The sequence below is a fragment of the Podarcis filfolensis genome (assembly GCF_964270895.1).
Source record: "Podarcis filfolensis genome assembly, chromosome: 5".
Taxonomy (NCBI): domain Eukaryota; kingdom Metazoa; phylum Chordata; class Lepidosauria; order Squamata; family Lacertidae; genus Podarcis; species Podarcis filfolensis.
The window spans coordinates 65679403-65699081 of record NC_139608.1 but is presented as its reverse complement, the minus strand read 5'-3'; the positions used below and the strand labels follow the sequence as shown (position 1 = coordinate 65699081).

General features: G+C 39.6%; 1 protein-coding gene across 11 annotated transcripts in view; it reads right to left on the bottom strand.

The window, feature by feature from the left end:
• Positions 1 to 19679, bottom strand: part of PRKG1 (protein kinase cGMP-dependent 1) — a 668505-nt gene that overhangs the window by 172970 nt on the left and 475856 nt on the right. For all 11 annotated transcript variants that reach the window (XM_083614092.1, XM_083614085.1, XM_083614091.1 and 8 more), the window contains one exon: positions 11652 to 11757. In XM_083614092.1, coding sequence (XP_083470218.1) covers positions 11652 to 11757 — 106 coding nt within the window. The remainder of the gene's footprint in view (positions 1 to 11651; positions 11758 to 19679) is intronic.

Here is a 19679-nt window from a genome sequence, read left to right as displayed (position 1 = left end):
CAAAATCCTTAACATCCGCAGATGTCTTATTACCTGCTACCACCTGTGGCCTCTGTTGCAGAGTCTGTGGCTTTCATTTTTATGTGCTACAGTTCTCTATAACAAGCTGTTTCCTAGCAGACATACCAATTCATCATTTCAGGAAAGCCCTAAATTGCCCCACAGATGGACATTACAGAGAACAGGAACAGCCAACCCCCAGCCTTTTGTGAATTATTTGACAAGTCAGAATTATAACTGTCTTGGGCAGAGGTAATCATATGTATAGCACTGGGATGTATTGTGTTGGTTTTTTTAGCTATTAGGCAGGCCTTTGGTAAGAACGCAAAATAGCATATCCATATGAAAGAAGCAGCGAAAATACAGGTGGCAGCTATAAGAAATAAAAGAAAACTGAAAGCATCAACAGCGTTTGTTGCAGAACCTGTAATTATATAACTATAATAAACACCAGGTTATGTAGCTGTAGATTGAAACCACATGATCTTATTCAGCTGTGGCCATTGCTGAAAAGTTAAGAGAGTGGGATCAATGGATTTGAGAATTCCATGTTTCAAAAGCTTTTGGGGACAACCTAAACTGCCAAGGGCAGAGCCCTACAACCTAATTGCCATTCTCATTATACTGATGCATATTTATTTCATTTAGAAAATATTGCCCAATATACATGTCTCCTTCCACATTGTTTCTACATCTTTTCAGGGAACCACTGTTCTTAGTTACAGAAGCAAGTGCTGAGCTATATTATTATGAGATAAAAGAAGAAATAAAAGAAGTTCTCCTAGTTTGCAGTTGACTGGGAAGAAGGTAGGAGAACCTTGTGGGAAATATTCTGCCAATATTCTCCCGGGGTGAGCCCTTTGGAGAAGGGGCAAAAGCCATAGGTACTCACAAGGGCAAATGGAGTTGTGGGTTCTGTGCACAGATTCATCCAATGAGTAGCCTTCTTTCTCAGAAGATATGCCTCAGAATATCTACCAGGGACCCATCTCCACAGAAACTCAGGGAACAGATAATTTATGGTTATTGTATAAATATATATTCACTGGTTTGCCCCAAGACTGAAAAAGAAATAGAGCAGGAGCAAGAATTTCTCATTGTTCCTCTATTTCATACAGAAATGAAGAACTGCAATGGCCTGGTGGTGTACACCTGTATGCAGAGGGTACCAACGCTTGGCTTACGGACATCTCAAATGGTATTTGAGAATGGTTGCAGGAGCAATAGGGTTGTCAGCAAGCCGGTAAACTGCCATCTTTGGTGGCATAGGAGGCATTAGGCCAGGGGTCCTCAAACTTTTTCAGCAGGGGGCCGATCCACTGTCCCTCTGACCTTGTGGGGGGCAGACTATATTTTTTGGGGGAGGGGAATGAACGAGAGACGATGAGCGGCGCGCGAAAGGGCTCCAGAGATGGGCTGCTTTAAATGGCGGCCGCTCGAGAGGGGTGCTCAGCCCACCACGGCTCCTGTGTCTCGCGAGCAGTAGGGGCTGGCGGCGGAGGGACGATGAGCAGCACGCGAAAGGGCTCCAGAGAGGGGCTGGCACCAACAAAGCCCAGCCCCCTTCCTCCTCTAGGCAAGGCAGAGAGAAGCCAGGAGGAGGGAGGGAGGAGGCACCGCTGCTGCTGTGTGAGGGAGAGGGAACGAACGCGTGCGCTGCCGATCCACACGGCGATTCCTGGACTGTCTGCTGGCCGGATTTAGAAGGCAATTGGGCCTGATCCGGCCCATGGACCTTAGTTTGCTGACCCATTCATTAGGCTGAAGGGATAGGGGAGGGCAACTCTGTCACAGCCCACAAGGGACCCTCTTAAGGTATCTTGGTGGGGGCGATTTATGTCCTGAAGTCTAGCTCTGGGGCTGATGGGCCATGATGCCCTAGCTGCGGCTCATGCCATGGTGAATCTCAGCAATTGTCAACCCCTGCTGTCAAACAACGAGCTGGTTGATCATGTGGATATATGCCCAGTGCCTATGCCCAACCTGTTACATTGTAATTAATAAAGTTGTGGTCTATTTTTATCCAGTGCAGATTGTGTTTTTCATTCTTTACTACTTCCACCCCCACCCCCACAGCTAAACTGTATGGGTCCATGATTATGTATGCTATGCTATGTATGTTTGCTCAAAAGTAAGTGTGCATAGGATTTCACCCTTAATTTATCTAAAATAGATGCCATTGACACTGCAGGTGGTGATATCTGGAAATTAATTTTCAATATGTGACTCTTAAACGTGATAGCATCTCTAATCTTTAATCTTTACTGTACTACCTTCTGTAGAGACTACAGCTGGCCACTAACGACATGTCATTTTTCTTGCTGTCTGCTATTTAAATATTTTGAAACTCATGCTTAATTCTGAACTTAACTGACTTTCACATTGAATCACATCTAGCTTCCAGTACAATCCCTTATTGATATGCATGGGTTCTCCAGCTGTAGGAACCATTAGCATTAAAGTGAGTGCTCCATAGATGTCCCTGAACTTTATAATGATAGTAAAGAATCAGTGAAGGCTCTACTAATCAAAATATTGAATACAGTGAATACCTAATTTAAAATCACTTTACTACCTGTAAGTAGGCCTAAGGTATGTTATATAAATCCCCACAGACTTGTTAAGGAAAAGTTCATTTCCATTATTCAGATTTCCTTCTGTGTAAAACCAGTGAACCGTTTTTTTTTTAATGTGACAGAAAAGGCACAAGCATTATTTAACACTTCTCACTGATTTCCTCTTCGGCTGGGGCATATTAACACTACAGGAGACACCCCAGAGAAAATTCCTAAGAAAAACTCAGTCCAGAAAAAAGACTTCATGTATATAAAAATATAACATAATCTACTTTACATATTTTGCTAGTCATTGCTCGGTGTTACCCTGGCTGAGAAGTGATTATTAAACTTTCACACCCAATGTTAAAATTATCAAAATGCCATCCCAATCCTATGCAGACTTTTAAATAAAAATAGAAAGTCGACTGACCAAGGCAAAAAAAAAAAAAACTTATTAAAATGGGGAGTATGAAATTGACAGCTTGATACTTTGGCACTTTAGTTCTGCTCCACTGCTTGGCTGTGCTCAGAGTTTTAGTGAAAAACACCTTATTGCTTTCAGTTCTTTACAAGCAAACCTCCTTCAGAAATAATATCCATGTGTTTGGACTTCTAGATGCATTTAAAGCAGTATGGAAAAAGAGGATAAATAAGGAAAGGACCTGCTGTTCTTATAAAACTTGTGCCATATGCTGCCCTGAGGACCCACTTTAAGCCCAACATTTGTCTCGTAAAAAAACTACCCAACGCTGGAAGAAACTTGCACTGTGGCTTGAAAGCTGCCCCGTCTGTGCCAGTGCTTGATGGTATTTCACTGGTGATGAAATAAATCTTCCTACCACACATCTGGAGGACCACATACTGCAGGAGGAACAGCTTTTGCCATCCTGGTGCCCTCCAGATGTTTTGGATTACAACTCCAATCAGCCCCAGCCAGTTTATTATTTATTATTACTATTATTTTTAATAATAGTTTTGTTCTTATTATTTCTAAAGAGCAGTGCGAAGCAGGGCTGCGTTCTCACCCCAAATCTCTTTAGCATATTCTTCTCCCTGGCGCTCTTATATGCCTTCAGCATGTAAGAACTGTTTCACTCGGCTCTTTATAGGGAAGACATTATAAAGATGTCTGCAAATGTGTGACATGGAAGATGCCAAAATCTTGGTTCGGTGAATTAGGTTATCACTAGCCTTCAATGAAATCTGTTTAGCTAATGTAGATATAACACACTCTGTGTTAGCATTTCACACCTCTGATGCTGCAGATGAGATTGGTGTAAATCACATGCTTGTCTGGGAAGAGTGTGGGAACGGAAGACAGTCTTATCTCTTCCACTGTATGTACTATTTGTACTGTACTTTTGCTTTTACTTCTGCCCGTATCTTCTCTTGGAGCTGGAGAGAGAGAGACGCCATGATTCCTTTGTCTGTACATAGTATGTAAATAAATATGTAGATTAGCTCTACAATGTCTCATGCTTCTTGCTGTGTTATGCTAGAAGATTAGTGTGCATATATCATTCGATATATGTCGCTGAAGCGCACTGGAGAAGAAGGGAAATGCCTTTTCCAGAGCTGCGCATACCAGAGGACACTCAGACTTTGGGGGCTGCAGGGACACCCCAGGACGTTTTCCAACATGCTGTACCAAGAGAACTTGGGATCCAGATCTTGGATCCCCAGTCCTCTTTTCACTGCAGAATCTACACAGAAGTAGACCTATTGCATAGTCATCCTAGGACAGGATGGAAATCCTGTGGCCCTCCAAAGGTTGTTGAATTCCAACTCCCATAAGACTCAGCCATCATGGTCAGTGGTCAAATATAGTGGGAGCCCCAGTTCTACAGATTCTCCATTCATATTTTAGCTTCTGATACCTGCATAGAAGCAAATAATGTCCCTGAATTTCATTTAACGTTACAGCTTTGTATCTGGCACAAAAATTGTACAGAATGTTTCTGGAGCATTTGAATTTGCTGCTGGGATGTCAATTTGTACCAGTTAATCTTAACATACTGTAGTAATTGAAACTCATCCAATGATGAAGATCTAAGTGTTTAGAAATTTTCTTTTGAAAACCAAAAAGAGCATTGGGGGGGGGGGGAACTGCCCCAAGAAATTCTGATTTTTGCAAAAATGTTCCATTGTATTTTTCAAGCAATAACTGATCCAGGAAAGCAAATATCACATTTGGGGAGTGGGGTGGGGCATTTTAGTATCCCAAAATAAACCAATTTGCCAGTAAGGGTTTGATCAGTTGATCCCTTGCTTGCTCATACTGCCCACAATGCAGTAGGATATGCTTCATACAATTGATCCTGGGAACATAAACAAAGCCTATTCTGATAGGGGATGCCTCTCAGTCTGCCATTTAGAACTTCCAAGGGAAATACATTTAGTCTGGCTTTGGTAAATAAACCCCGATAGGTAGGTACAGAGAAATTTCTAAGGTATGAGGGTATCTGAAAATTGTACCCATAATGGATTCCAGCTGATACTGGGATACAAATTACATAAGATTGGGATCGCAGGTCACTATGTAAGATGTCCCAAAGCCTTTGCCTCAGGGATTCAAGGGCAGTGTCGGAACCCAGATGATATAAGAGGGATGATGGCAGTCCAATCGAGGTGGCTTTTCTGACCATAGTTTTTAGCCATGGGCTGACAAACTTCTTGTTGGTTAAATGTACTAATAATCCCTTCCCCAGGTCTAATACTGAGGTCTTGAGACAGTATCTCAAGGAAGCCCACCATGCTTTGGTGGAGAGTGGGCATTCACCTGTTTCCAGAAATAGAATAAACTGGAATGTAGCATGGGTCAAAAAAATACTTATAAGTTTTATTATAGTCCTGGGTCACAGGCCTAAAAGGAATGGGGAAGACATGAGGAGGAAGGGGCTTGGTGAGCCTCAGAAATGATTAGGAAATCCAGAGACTTTACATCTGCACCAGGCCAGTATTAGAAAGCTCCTCTTAATTTCTGTCACATACTGCTTGCTTTCAAATTAAGGATGAGCAAACTCTGTGAAGTCTGCATCTAAATTAATCTTGACAATCTTTTAGAAAAGCTCTACTAAAATCTGAAGCTTAATCACTTAATATTGGCAGAGCTTTGAAAAAGACAGAGGGATAAAATTATAATTCTGAGATTGGAACTGAAAGTAGTCAGTGTATCATTTTGGGGGGTTCATAATTTCAGAAATCTCCTTAAAAGAACAAACCAACATTTTCATGCCTTCACCCAAAATAAAGTAAAAAGTGACAAATCTGTGGTGATCATGATTCAGAACCATTTTGTACAGTGTAAGAAACTCAGATATATAAGCTAGGCGCCAAAAGGCTCCTTAAACCAGGGCTACAGTTGCCAAAATGGAATGTCTAGTTGCCATTTTGGTTGTCGAAAGAGGCATGTTATTTTCTCTCTATTTTTGGTCAACAATATACTTTCCACTTAAAACTTTTGATTACATTACCTTGTACTATATGAAACTAACTGGCATCTTGGGATATTTTGTAAACAATAAGCTTTGATTCCATGGAGATCATCTCTTCTCTTTTAGACTGGGATGGAAACCAAGTGCAACAAAAGTAATTATCAGCGGCTGATTGAACAATACATAGGCAAGATAATAGCTTAATCGGTGTACTCAATCAGATCATTTTTCCTGTGGGTTTTTTTTAGCACTGACCAAAATCAACAAGGAAATTGGAACCAATGAGATAGTGACCACTATGTCCCTGGTGTGAACTGGTTATTATAAGAAATAATAGATGCCAAAGGCCAACACAGAAATGTCTTGAAATGTCTCCAGCTCTATATATGTCTATGCTGCAGTTACTTAGGGCCTTGTGCATCCTGGGGACGATTAAGGACTGAATCAACCATAAGCACTACAGTGTCATGATGCTTATGATTATTGAACATATTCGTATAATGAGTTAGATGGTCCATTGCATTTGCCTTTTAATACATGAGCGTCTTTAACTGCAACATAATTTAAGCTCAGGCCACTGTTCCACTCAATTGCTATGAACCAGCACTAGGAACAGAATCAGCCTTAAATATTAGGATATCCAAGGTCTGCATGGTTTTGTTTTGATTACAGAACTACAAGCAATAATAAGATCAAGAAAATTTAATATATATATATGAAGTATCATAGTTGCAAGTCACTTTACAAACTATGAGTAATCATACCAAGTCTGTTTCAACTAGGTGTAGTATAACAAAATCCTAATTTCCTGAGGAAAATTATTTTCGTATTGGATTCTAATAAGAAATTCTGCCAAGTTGCAACCCATCCACCTGAATGGAGATAACAGAATTCTTCCTGTTATGACTCAGTCCTTGTACCATTTGCAATAGTTTACTACCTATGCCATTAATTAACGTCACCCCCCCCCGCCGAATACAGCCTATCACTCTTACCACATGAATGTCAAATGGATTTTACTTTATCAAAACCTGGCGGTAAGAATCACTGCTTGCACTTGGGTTTTGTGATGTACAAACATGATAGATTGCATCTAGCTGAAATGGACCCTTACTATCATTCTGTAATAATCAATATGATCATTTATATTTGCATGGTGCACTGCAATTATGATAATGTAAAATATATACATATATATGTTATATATATATAGTATTTTGGCTATATATATGTTATGTGTGTGTGTGTGTGTGTGTTTATATATATATATATATAGAGAGAGAGAGAGAGAGAGTGTATTTTGGCTCTCACACCGGTTTTTGTATTTTCTAACTCAGTATCACAATACCTCAAGGACCATCTCTCACCATATACACCAACCCAGACCCTGCAACCATCATCTGAGGCTCTTTTTTGTGCCCTTCCTCCACAAGAGGTCCAGAGGATGGCCACACAAGAATGGGCCTGTTCTGCGGTGGCTCCTTGTTTGTGGAGAATTGACACAGACCTAATTCTTTATCATGTGAGCCCCAGCCTATTGAATTACACTGGTCATGGGGGGATTCTGGTGCCCTTACCAGTTTTGTTGGTCATCTTTGTGACTGCTTGTAAAAAGCTACAGGGAGATATCAAATGGCTAAAATTTGCAGATATCAAGGAATGACTTGTGAATTCCATTACAGCCCCCTCTACCTTTCTCTTATAATTTGAACACTACAGTACCATCCCATAATTTAATATACTCTAGACATAACATTGGCACCTCACTAAGAACTAAGCTTTAGTTGGGCCTAATAGCCCACTCAGCCCATTAGGACTGGAAGAGCTGTTCTGTTAATGGGTAGACAAAAAAAGCATAATTAAAACCATTCACTAATGAATAAAAACAGCAAGGGAAGATCAAATTATCTGAATTTCTAGATCTCAGCTAAGGAGTTCAGAACAAAATCTAAGTGACATATACATTACAATTCTACTATGTGAGTGTACATGCATAGATTCTCCAGTCTTCAAAGTTTTTCTTTCAGTATTTTCCACATCCAGTCAATCATTTGTCATTTTGCTGTGCTTTGGGGCTCAATGTAATAGAGCAGGTATCTGAATTTCAGCAACACGACTGGCTGGACCAAAGTCCCCTGTTAAGATTCCCCTGTTAGTTTTCAATCAAGCTGAAAAAAGATTTCCACTCCAGTCTCAAGCCCTTGTCACTCCCTGTTATTGTGTTATAGGTTGGAATTGTGCAAGACAGCACATTGTGACAGATTATAGTGACAATGCTTATAAAGAGGGTGGTGGCATTAGGCAATAATAAGAAGACAATTTTACAAAGATCATTTCAGGCACTATGAAGAGTGCAATCCTTATTACTATATGGGGAATTCAAAAAATGTTTAAATTTGTACAAAATAAGCAAATTTAATAACTATTCAGATTTGCTGACTTCATTGATTATATGGAATTTTAATATACTTTTTTCACGTTGTATATCCAGTCTACATTGCACTGTCTGGTGCTCTAACCACACTGTTCTTTCCTCCATTAAATATATGCTGATCAGAGTGTTCTCTTAACAAATTATGCCAAATTAGGCATGCTTCATGAATTACTATACCAGCTGATCTAATCCACACTACCCATACTAATGTGCAGGCTGGAACTCAGGTTATTTCACACTTCCCCAATGTCATAACACAGTTATTGGCTCAATTAAAAAAATATCAAAATGAATATTTTGAGACCAAATACAGGAGCTTGGCATGTTTAGCCTGGAAAAGAGGAGACAGAGATGAGATAAGATAATCATCTACAAATATCTTAAGGGTTGTCACAAGGAAGATAGAGCAAGCTTGTTTTCTCCTGTTCTGGAGGGTAGGACTTGAACCAATGGCTTCTAGTTAGAAGAAAGCCGATTCCAAATAAACATCAGGAAGAACAAACCTCCTTCACTGGAGGTTTTTAAGCAGAGGTTGGATGGCCATCTATCTTGGATGCTTGGACTAGATTACCCTTGGGGGTCCCTTCCAACTTTATGATTCTATGTTTCTAAAATTCTATGTAAAACTATACAATTAAGAAATAATAATTCATAGCTTAATACAGGAAAAGATAGCCCAGATTTAAAAGTGAACACATACAAAAGTGACATGGATTGGAAATAGTCTGATTTGTCCAGACCTACATCAGACACGCTCAATTAATAGATATAAGCAGCATTTGTATGTTTTGGGGACATACTATATGGACTCTGAAGGTAAATAAATCTTATAAGTAGGTCCCATGTTAAAAAAAAATCCTTCAGAAAAACACAGACGGCTCAGAATCAATGTCAAGTTGTCTACTGTATAGCAAAATCCCTTATACTTCAGCTCTCATCACCCATTAACCCATGAAATATTATATAGTAAAGGTAAAGGTACCCCTGCCCGTACGGGCCAGTCTTGACAGACTCTAGGGTTGTGCGCTCATCTCACTCTATAGGCCGGGAGCCAGCGCTGTCCGGAGACATTTCCGGGTCACGTGGCCAGCGTGACAAGCTGCATCTGGCGAGCCAGCGCAGCACACGGAACGCTGTTTACCTTCCCGCTAGTAAGCGGTCCCTATTTATCTACTTGCACCCAAGGGTGCTTTCGAACTGCTAGGTTGGCAGGCGCTGGGACCGAGCGACGGGAGCGCACCCCGCCGCGGGGATTCGAACCGCCAACCTTTCGATCGGCAAGTCCTAGGCGCTGAGGCTTTAACCCACAGCGCCACCCGCGTCCCTTTAATATATATATTATATTATATATATAGTATCATATAAGCAAAGTGATACAACATAATACAAGCACAGTGTAATAGATGCAAATACAAGGTGAGACATAGCCCAGTGGTAGACCATTGCTTTTCATGCAGAAGATTCCAGGTTCAACGCCTCACATCTCCAGGAAGAGACGCCTGTCTGAAATCCTATCTCAAATCATGGATAGCCCCCTAACAAGTCAGTGTAGCTAGATGGACCAATGATCTGACTCAGCTTACTATGTTCAAAGCAAATAGTTCTGGATAATTCAAGTAAGTGTGCCAAGTCAATCAATCCTCTTCCACCCCAGAAGAAGGACAAAGCAAGCAATCTAGCTTGGAGACACATTTTTTATGATCCCAAATATTCCCAGTAGTAAAACTGAGAGAATGTCCAGAAACCATATATCAGATATTCCCCAAAGCTGTTTTCTAGGGTACCACCACCCAGTATTCAGTTGCTACAGCAACAGATGTAGGACAAGCAGAGGAAGGAGAAGTACGTTCTTATCAAAGGGCACTATGGAGCTTCCATTGATCTTTGTGAGTTCAGAGAAATTCAGTGAGACTTGCTCTCTAGTAATTCAACATACGCATGCAGCATAAAGTCCAACCTTATGCTGAGTCAGGTATACCTAAGCCTCTTGGGAGACATACAATGATGCCCACCATGTTGCAAAACAAATTTCTGCTTCTGCTTCTTCTCACTTGCCCTGTAGCCCCCAACCCTCTGAACCAGGTTTTGGTGATGTGAGGGGGGCTGCAGGGAGGGAACAGAGGAAGGAGCCACACCTGCTTGCACAACATTATCCCTAACTCCACATGGGATCAAGATGAAAGCATATTTATTGATAATGGCTTTAATTTTTACAATTCCAGATTCACCATGAGATTAATCGACTTCATTTGGAAATGGCTTTAGCATATTTACTTAGTACTTCAGTTCATTAATCTACAAGAGCTGTTCTCTTTCCAGGGCTCTGCAAGCTTGACACATAGAAACAAACCAATCATTGGACTGAAAGATTCAATGGGAGTAGGACAAAAGGCTAATGGGAACACTGTTGCCCAGGCAACAAGACTTGTTGGATATTCCTGGTGGCTTTTGGTGGTATTCGTTTTTTCTCTGAACAAGGACCACATGTTTATTTTTAATCTTTGATTATTTATAATTAAAATACAACTAATATATACATTAATCAGCTGTGGTAGGTTTATAATGTGGTACGTTTATAATGTGGTAGATTTATAATGGTAGGTTTATAATGATGTGGCGGGGAAGAAATACTAGCATAATTTGTGAGAGTTTAAATTCAAGTTTAAGGGATAACAAGACACATCCTTATGCCTCTCTTCTTCTATGACTCATTTGACCCATATTTGCAGATGCCTCCAGCAAAAAAGCTTTTGTTTCTCTTAAGCCTCATAAATTGCCTCTATTTGGAAGTTATATATATGAAAAAATGTTTTAAGTGGAACAGTTTGCAAATTAGGTGATATACCATTTTTCTGAAACACATTTTTCTTCAACATGTCTTTTTTTTAATGAGAGATCTTTGATTTGCACATATTGAAAATGGTATTTATATGCTTACTGTATGTTTGATGTTGGTGTTATTTTTCCACAAACAACCATGCAGATGAATTATAATGAGTGAAAAGCAAACAGTTAATGAGGCTGAGATTTTCAGTTATCATTTCCCCTTCTTCAAGCTCTTATGCCAAACAAGTGGGTAAAACATAAAATTAAAAGTGATGAGCAGAAATGAGTGCTCATTACACGGCATTCAAAAAAGAAAGAGAAAAAAAGATCCCCACAAAAACCCAAGAAGTGAGGGCAGCAAATTTAGTGTGTGTTTCAAAAAATAAACAAGTGTCATACCTTTTTAAAAATTCCATATACTCTGTATGCTTGATGAGGCCTGTCCTCATCATTATTGTTTGAAAACATTGCCGATCAATAGCCCAAAGTTTCACATTTACGAGAGCTGGAAAAAAAAAAACAAGACAAGGGGAAATTTTAATTAGCAAATCTTAATTCGAGGGGAAAAAACCTTTGTGAATTGCAAAGAAAATAATTTGTGAGAAAACGTGAGAATGATCAATTTCTTTTTCCAAACTATAAAATTAAAAAGAAAGAAAGAAAGAAGGAGAAAGAAAGAAAGAAAGAAAGAAAGAAAGAAAGAAGGAAAATCTACCAAGCAATGGATTTCAGATGCATTATTCCAACTAAAGAAGTTTTATTCATCATCAGCTGATTCAAAGATCTCATCATAAATTTGGAAACAAACTTAGAAAGAGTCATATCCTCAAGAATAATGAAAGGAAGATACAAAATGAGTTTTCTTAAGCAGAGCTCATACCTAGTAATTTAATAAAAAACCTTTTGATACGGCACAACCCTTTCCTAAGATCATATGATCATATGACATATGTAGTAGAATAAATTCATTTCTCTTGTTTTGTTTGAAATAAACAATCAAATTCCTAAGTACATCTAAAATAAAAAATAGGATTCTCCAATGAAAAGCTGACAAAATACGAGTTAATAAATACTTATTTATGACTGTCTACTATTATAATAGTTTATTGAGTCATATGACTTTTACAGAAAAGTTTTTTTTAAAAAAACAAACAAAATATATACATTCGGATATATAACCATTTTTAAAAATTCTCACTTTTCAAAAGTCTGCTAAGTTCACAATGTTGGCAACTACAAGTGTGCACTGAAGTTAACCAGTGTAACAGTCCATCAACCTAAAAAGCTGATTTGACTTTTCACACCCAAATATCTACATCAGTTTTTAAAATATGCCTAGTCATTCTTATGATGATGACCATGACAATTTGAAGGCCATGCATTTCAAAGGCTGAGACACTAGACTGCTCACCAACTCCCAATCTCCCAGCCTCAGTTTCTCTCCCACAGAATATCCCTCTCCAGGACCACAACATCTATATTCTCCATTCCTCAATTCCACCCCGCCCCCGGCCACAATGTGTTTTTCACCCTCAAAAATTCCCCACAATAGATCCCCCACAGATCACACTTTCTCCTACCCACAGCATCCTGCCAAATGATATATATCCTGACAGAAAAAGCTTCCATTTATTTGTGCAGCATGTAGAACGTGACTACCTAAACATAAGCTGTATGATGGGGGCGGGGGGCGGTGTTCAAAAAATTCTTCTCTGAGAAAGTTTGGCTCCACCCTAGGATTAAAAACCAGAAACGACCAAAGCCACTCCTTCCTCTAAATGCCATGCTCACTTCTTCTTTCATATAAAAAACTATCTAATTCAATAGAGCTGGGGGGGGGGGGGAGTACCTTAAAAGCAAAAATACATGAGTCCAAAACTAAGAAAGCAGAATGAAAATTTCAAATGATCTCATAATTTGAAAACTTCCTGCATTAGGTGTTTGGATTGTCATTCAACTTTTCAGGCTGGGGCTTTCCATACCCTGAATGAATGCATGGCCACTTGCATGGTGCTGAATAGCAAATACTCTGGTTGCCTGCAAGATGATAGAGCGACTGCAGAATGAATTGAGGCAGTGTGCTGTCATGCGTTTGAAGCTGGATTAAGAAGTCACTTAGAATTTTGCCACTGAAGTTTGCCATGCCTACTGCATCCTTTTTTGGCCTATTTTTCTGGTTCTCTAAATCAATCACAAAACGATTCAAAATGCTCAATAGTAAAAAAACACACACAAAAAAACCCCTAAAAATCAGAAGAGTTGCCTTGAAGATAATGAAAATGTTCTGGTGCATTCATGCATCTGGTAAAACTCATCAATAGCCATCTGTTCAGTTTTGCTGAGGGATTACCTATATCCGTGCATATAAATATTATCTCATATGTAGACATAATACAAAGGCATAATTGTGAGGGCAGACGTTGCTGTGAAGTGGAGATAGACATGAAAACGCTTTTGAATTTGACTTGGTATTCTGTGTTTGAACACTTTGTGTTTGAATTTATCAGCTAAAATACCTAGGGAAAGAAGAACATGTTGTACTTGCTCCCCAAAGATGTGTCTGGTGATAAATGCAATATGAAGGAAAGCATTTGCTGGGCAGAAATGGCTTCGTGTGTTTGTGTTGCTAACCCTTCATGAGTTAGTCAATTTTAAAATGGAAATAACTTCACCTTCCTCAGTCATTTCTCTATGTGAGGAGGAAATAGGGGAAACCTGGCCAGGTAGCATGTGCAAGAAAGAATTGCAGGAAGGGTTAAACAATGGCACCTGCCCATTAGCTGTCTGCTGCAAATCCTGTCTCAGTCCCACCTCCGCATTACTATCCTGAGGTGAAGGTGAATTTCCTTCACAATACATAGTTCTTCTCCAAGTCTCCATTTTTTAATAGATACCCTCTACTAATGTCTCCCTTACTGAGGAACATCATCTCAGGCAACATTATCAACTTCCATGAATATCCACTAATATAACAGAAATTCACAAATATCAATTTTAGTTATAGTTGCTGTGATATTTAGTGGTTAAAGATTCTCAGCCTAGGATTTAGGAGAGCCACTCAGGCACAAAGTCTATAGGATGACCTTGGGACCATCATTGTTTTTCAGTCTATAACCTGTTTCACGGAACTGCAGTCCGCAGGGATGGAGGGGGTGCTACTTTGAGCTTCTTGTTAGGGAGGGGAGAGAGAATGCAGGATATATACATAGTAATAATAATAAAAAAATGTAATCTACTTGCACTTTGATAGTGCAAGATATTTATCAAGAACAAATACATGCATGCAACATTACTCCACTGACCATTTTTAAATACGAAATCAGCTTACAGAAGAGTAATCTTAGAAATGGAAGCAGGGGGTATGTAACCCTGACCTGGTCCCACTTTTCCCATGAAGCCTTTTCCAGTGGGGTTCTATGTTTGCAGTGACCCTGATACTGATTTCCAGTGAGTTTTCAAAAAACAATTGAAACATTACTGAATGTGGCAGTTCCCTCACACTTTCAATAACCACTAGCCTGTCTCAATCAGGTACAGTTGGAGACTCGTCTCTATTTAGACAGAAATGCATAATTCTTATAAATTTGTTGTGGCACCTTGAGACTTGCTGTGCATGCCATTCAGAGCTCATACATACAGTGGTACTTCGGGTTATGAACGCTTCAGGTTACGAGCTCTGCTAACCCGGAAGTAGCTGCTCCTGGTTGCGAACTTTGCCCCAGGATGAGAACGGAAATCGTGTGCTGGCGGCACAGCGGCAGCAAGAGGCCCCATTAGCGAAAGCGTGCCTCAGGATAAGAACAGTTCAGCTTAAGAACGGACCTGCAGAATGAATTAAGTTCATAACCAGAGGTACCACTGTAGATCCATGTGCAAGAGATCAGGAGTATCTTATGTGACTGCAGTGAAATGCTTAGATAAAAAGTATATTTTACTTGCTACAATAAGATTCATAAAAACTTATCAATGGTTTGTGAAGATACTACATTCATTCGAAACACACTTCAAAGTGTGTGTGTGTTGCGATAAGCCACATGTAGACACTTGTATGTTCTTCATCAGCAAAGGCATTCTGAAATAGAACATCTTTCCCTCTCCACCACCCTTGCACCACAAAATATATCTCAGAGGATCACTGCTCTAATGCACTTGCTGGGTTCATACTTGTTTATAATTTGTTTCACAATCAAAGGCCCAATGAATTCAATTTAGTGTGCTTTTGGCAAAAAACTTATTGCTGTAAGTCTATGCCATGTAATGAACGTACATGGACTACTTATTAAAGGTAAATTAGGTTGGCCTATAATCAATCACACTTAACGGCTGCTGTTTATGCTGTTGCCCCTTTCAGCTGCAAATTAATATATGAACCTGAAAAACACTTAAGTGCTGGACTATGCAGTTAACATTTTAGTACACATTTGGGTACTATGCAAAAACAAAAACAAAAACAAATCACAAATGAATAATTATAATCTCTGGGTTCCGCCAAGGACTATGAATTGTGTCTAAGGACTATCATCTTTCTCACTCTGAGGATAATAATGTATTCAACAATAAAAGAACAAAACACTTTTTTTGTAAATTGCTTTAGGCTGCAATCCATATTCGTGTTCCTCAGGCTAAGTCACAGTGAACTCACTTACTTTGTGGGGTTGGGATGTTAAGAGCTTTGTCTTTCATTCTACATTTGTGCACACATCTGAATAGTAGTGATAATAATTCAACATAGGAATACTAGAAAGAATCTACAGAATGATCCAGAGTGTGAATTTGCTTTTGATTGTTTAGGACAGGGTTTACTACAGCACGATCCAAAGCTATGATACCCCAGAACAAAGTAAAACTCAAGCGCTCTCTCTCGCTCTCTCTCCCTATATATTCTAATTTTAAAATAAATATAAACCGACCTGCGTTTGCATGGCATCAAAAGCAAAATGAGAAAATAATGCCATTCAGAAAGGACCAAAACAAGCAGAATTGTGGGGCAGAGAGAGAGAAAAATGATGCTTGTCAATGCAAGTCAAAGGCTTGTTTTGAAACTGTCATTTTTATTCCATGCTGAAGCATGGGAAAGTGATTGTAAAGTATATATGGAATAGAAAGCAATCTCAGCTTTTTGTAAAACACAAGCAAAAGGCTAATTCCTTTTCATATTCCAGAGTGGATGGAGATACACACACACACACACACACACACACACACACACACACACGCGCGCTTCTAAAGTCTGCTTAGAGCTATCAGGCTAAAGCTATTTTAATAATAATACACGGTAACCTCTCTATAGCCGTTTTCCAGTAAGACAGACCATTATAATGTCACTGTTTTTCCTTCGAGCTATAACTCACCCACTACTAAAACATTCAAGAAACATTGTGGCAGTTGTGATTACATGTTTGAATGGTTTACTTTCAAATATATGTAATATTAATACTCGGCATTCACTGTGCTGAGCGCAAATAAATGTAATTTTAGTCCAGGCTTACAATTTCACTAGGGGATGGGCTGCTGCCCCTTATTTGAGCTCCTGTTGCTTCTTCTCCCTTCCAACTGTCCACCTTTCACCAAAGAGAAAAAGTTCACAGGAACCACAGATGTCAAAGCACTGCTGCCTGTCCCGAGTTCGGATCTTATGGCATGTGACACCCAACTTTGATACGTGTATAAACTGAAGCTAAATCCTGGCAAGATGGAAGTTGCATAGGTAGGTGTTTCATCTGCTAATGGAGATGGGGTTCCACAACTTCTGGATGCAGTGACACTCTCCCAGAAGGTACACTGCTTGGGGTGCCCCTCAATACATCTTTGCTATTAGACACTTAAGAACAAGCAACCTCTGTGGAGCTTAGTGCCTCCTAGAGTGCTGAGGTATCTGTCTCCTCTCCTCAGCAGAGATAGCTTGGCCACAGTTATCCATGCTCTGGTGGCATTCAGGAATGGCTGCTATATTTTGTTCTACATCAAGCTGCCATTGAGGATTATTTGGAAACTGCAAGCTGGGTAGTACTAATTGGGACTGGGTGCAGGAAATATAGCACACCAGTGTTTTAATAGATTAAATGGCTCCCTGCCTTTTCTTCTTCCTTTTTAGCAGAAGTCAAAGTACTGGTACTCACTTTTAACACCATACACAGTTTGGAAACCTGGGTATCTGAAAATGCCTGATCCCATATCAGCCTGTTCATGCACCAAGGTTATCTACAAAGGCTTTCCACTGAGTGCTCCTTCAGTCTTATGTGAGACAGGCAGTAACCAGTGAGACAGCCTTCTTAGTTACAACACACACATAATGTTTGGAACTACCTTTGTAAATAAAATTTTGCGTGATACCCACATTATTATTCTGTTAGATCAAAGTAAAGACTTTTTGTTCTCCAATCCCTCCGAATTTGATGTATTGTTTTAATTTACCCTTTTATGATCTTGCATATTTACTACTATTTTTATACAGAACTCTATTGCTGCAAATGCAGAATATACATCACAAACACACACACACACACACACACACACACAGAGAGAGAGAGAGAGAGAGAGAGAGAGAGAGAGAGAGAGAGAGTGAGTTTACCCTGCATATGCAACACGGAAGCCAGACCTGAAAACCTGAAATTTGCCAAATTTGAAGCAAAACATATGCAACAGTTACCCCCACCTTCTAACTTATTATATATTAAACATCCACCTCAGCAGTGCTAGTGTACAGACTGAGAGACACAGCAAGACATGGAGTGCACTGTCCAGGTGGTCCCAATTAATGGGGAGGGAGCAGAACTCTGGCATGTTTGGTTGTACTTGTTGCTAGGTGGCAGCAAAGGAAAAAGGTGAACCAGGGTTAAAATCCAGTAGTACAGTATGTTGGCACAGCTTGCTTACATTGGTTGCTGTTGATCATGGCACCTAGAGCAGCGAATGCTGGCCCACCCCCAATTTTCTGCCTCTGCCAAGTTTTGGCTCCTACCAGTTAATACAACCTGCCCTCATCCTTCTATTCACATAAATTATTGAAAAGAACATTTTTACTGTTAGCTTAAGAAAGGTTTTTTTTTTAAAGTACAGAATTTTCTTCTTCTTTTGATTTCTACTTCCTATAGTTTTCTGGATAAAGAAAATAAATTTCATCAAGAAGCAGCACAAGTAAATTTAGTAGTTTTTCTTTTATGTCCAAAAAAGGTCAAGTGATGCCCTATGCTTCAAAACCAGGCAAGAGCATAATATAAATTCACGATACCTAATTCTATCAATAAGATACTGATACCACAGGAATGGTCCAAAATGATAATTTAAAGCAAGGTGATTTATATGCTACATCTTGTTTAGAGTGAGCATTTTCATTAACAGGATTGGATATGACACTTTGAAGTGAAGGCATAAGATTAAAGACTTGTTATGTAACCACAATAATGTACAGAAGATGTAAAATCATCTTGACAAGCTTTTAGAAAATCTATTAAAGAATTGCAGATTATCTTTTCAAATATGAACTGTTCTGTTCAACATTTCTTCTACATTGCTACAATAATTGTAGTATACACCAGGCATTACTCTTTTTCTTTCTTTTGCTAGGAATTCATTCCTCTCCAACTCCCAAGTACAACATTGTTTTTAGGCTATAAAAATTATGTTGTACTAATGTGGATTAAGGAAACATTATAAAGTTTGGAATTGAAGATAAAAAAGGTATCCAGATGATAATATGAATCAACTTGGTATGTAACTAGATAAGAAGCGTGTACATTAGCAGCTAGAATTGTGATAGTATATTTGTAGGTCCCTCTGAAGCTGGTCAGAAGGCAAAAGGGGATTTGGAAAAGCTGGATTTGCTATGGAGGTCAGAAACGAAGCATGTGGTTCCTTAGCAAGAAGATATAGGTCAGAGAATAGGTCAGGCAAAACACCCAGAATTTTCAATAATGTCTAGCTAAATTTGTAGCATAACATTCACAGCGAGCTTGTGCCCAATATGACTGCAATATGTACAGCATTGCTGTTTGGATCTAGAGCTTGGAGTCTGAAGAAGAGAAATGGGAAGCCAAAATGGAGTTTGCAACAGGAGCAGCTTGCAGGGAGGGGGTGGTGCCACAGACCTGGGCTCTTGGCAGCAGCATCACTGCCATGCACAAAGATGTGGAGGTTCAAGGCAGTAGTGAGGTTGCAGCAGTGCGAACATGCCAGTGGAGACAATCCAGTGCTCCCATCAGTAAGCCCACGCCACCACCCTGACCTTGCCTCTCCCCTTCAGTATCCTGGTCAATGGCAGTGAGGCCAGTGCTAGGGGACTATCTTCATACTTTTCTGTCTGTTTTCCGGGGTGGGTGGGTTGTCTGCTTCTGTTTTGGTGTACTGACCTCAACTTGCTTCTTTTGATTTATGGCTCTGCCCTACCCTTCAGTGAGATGCTGTGTTCCAACTTGCTTTATAAAGAAA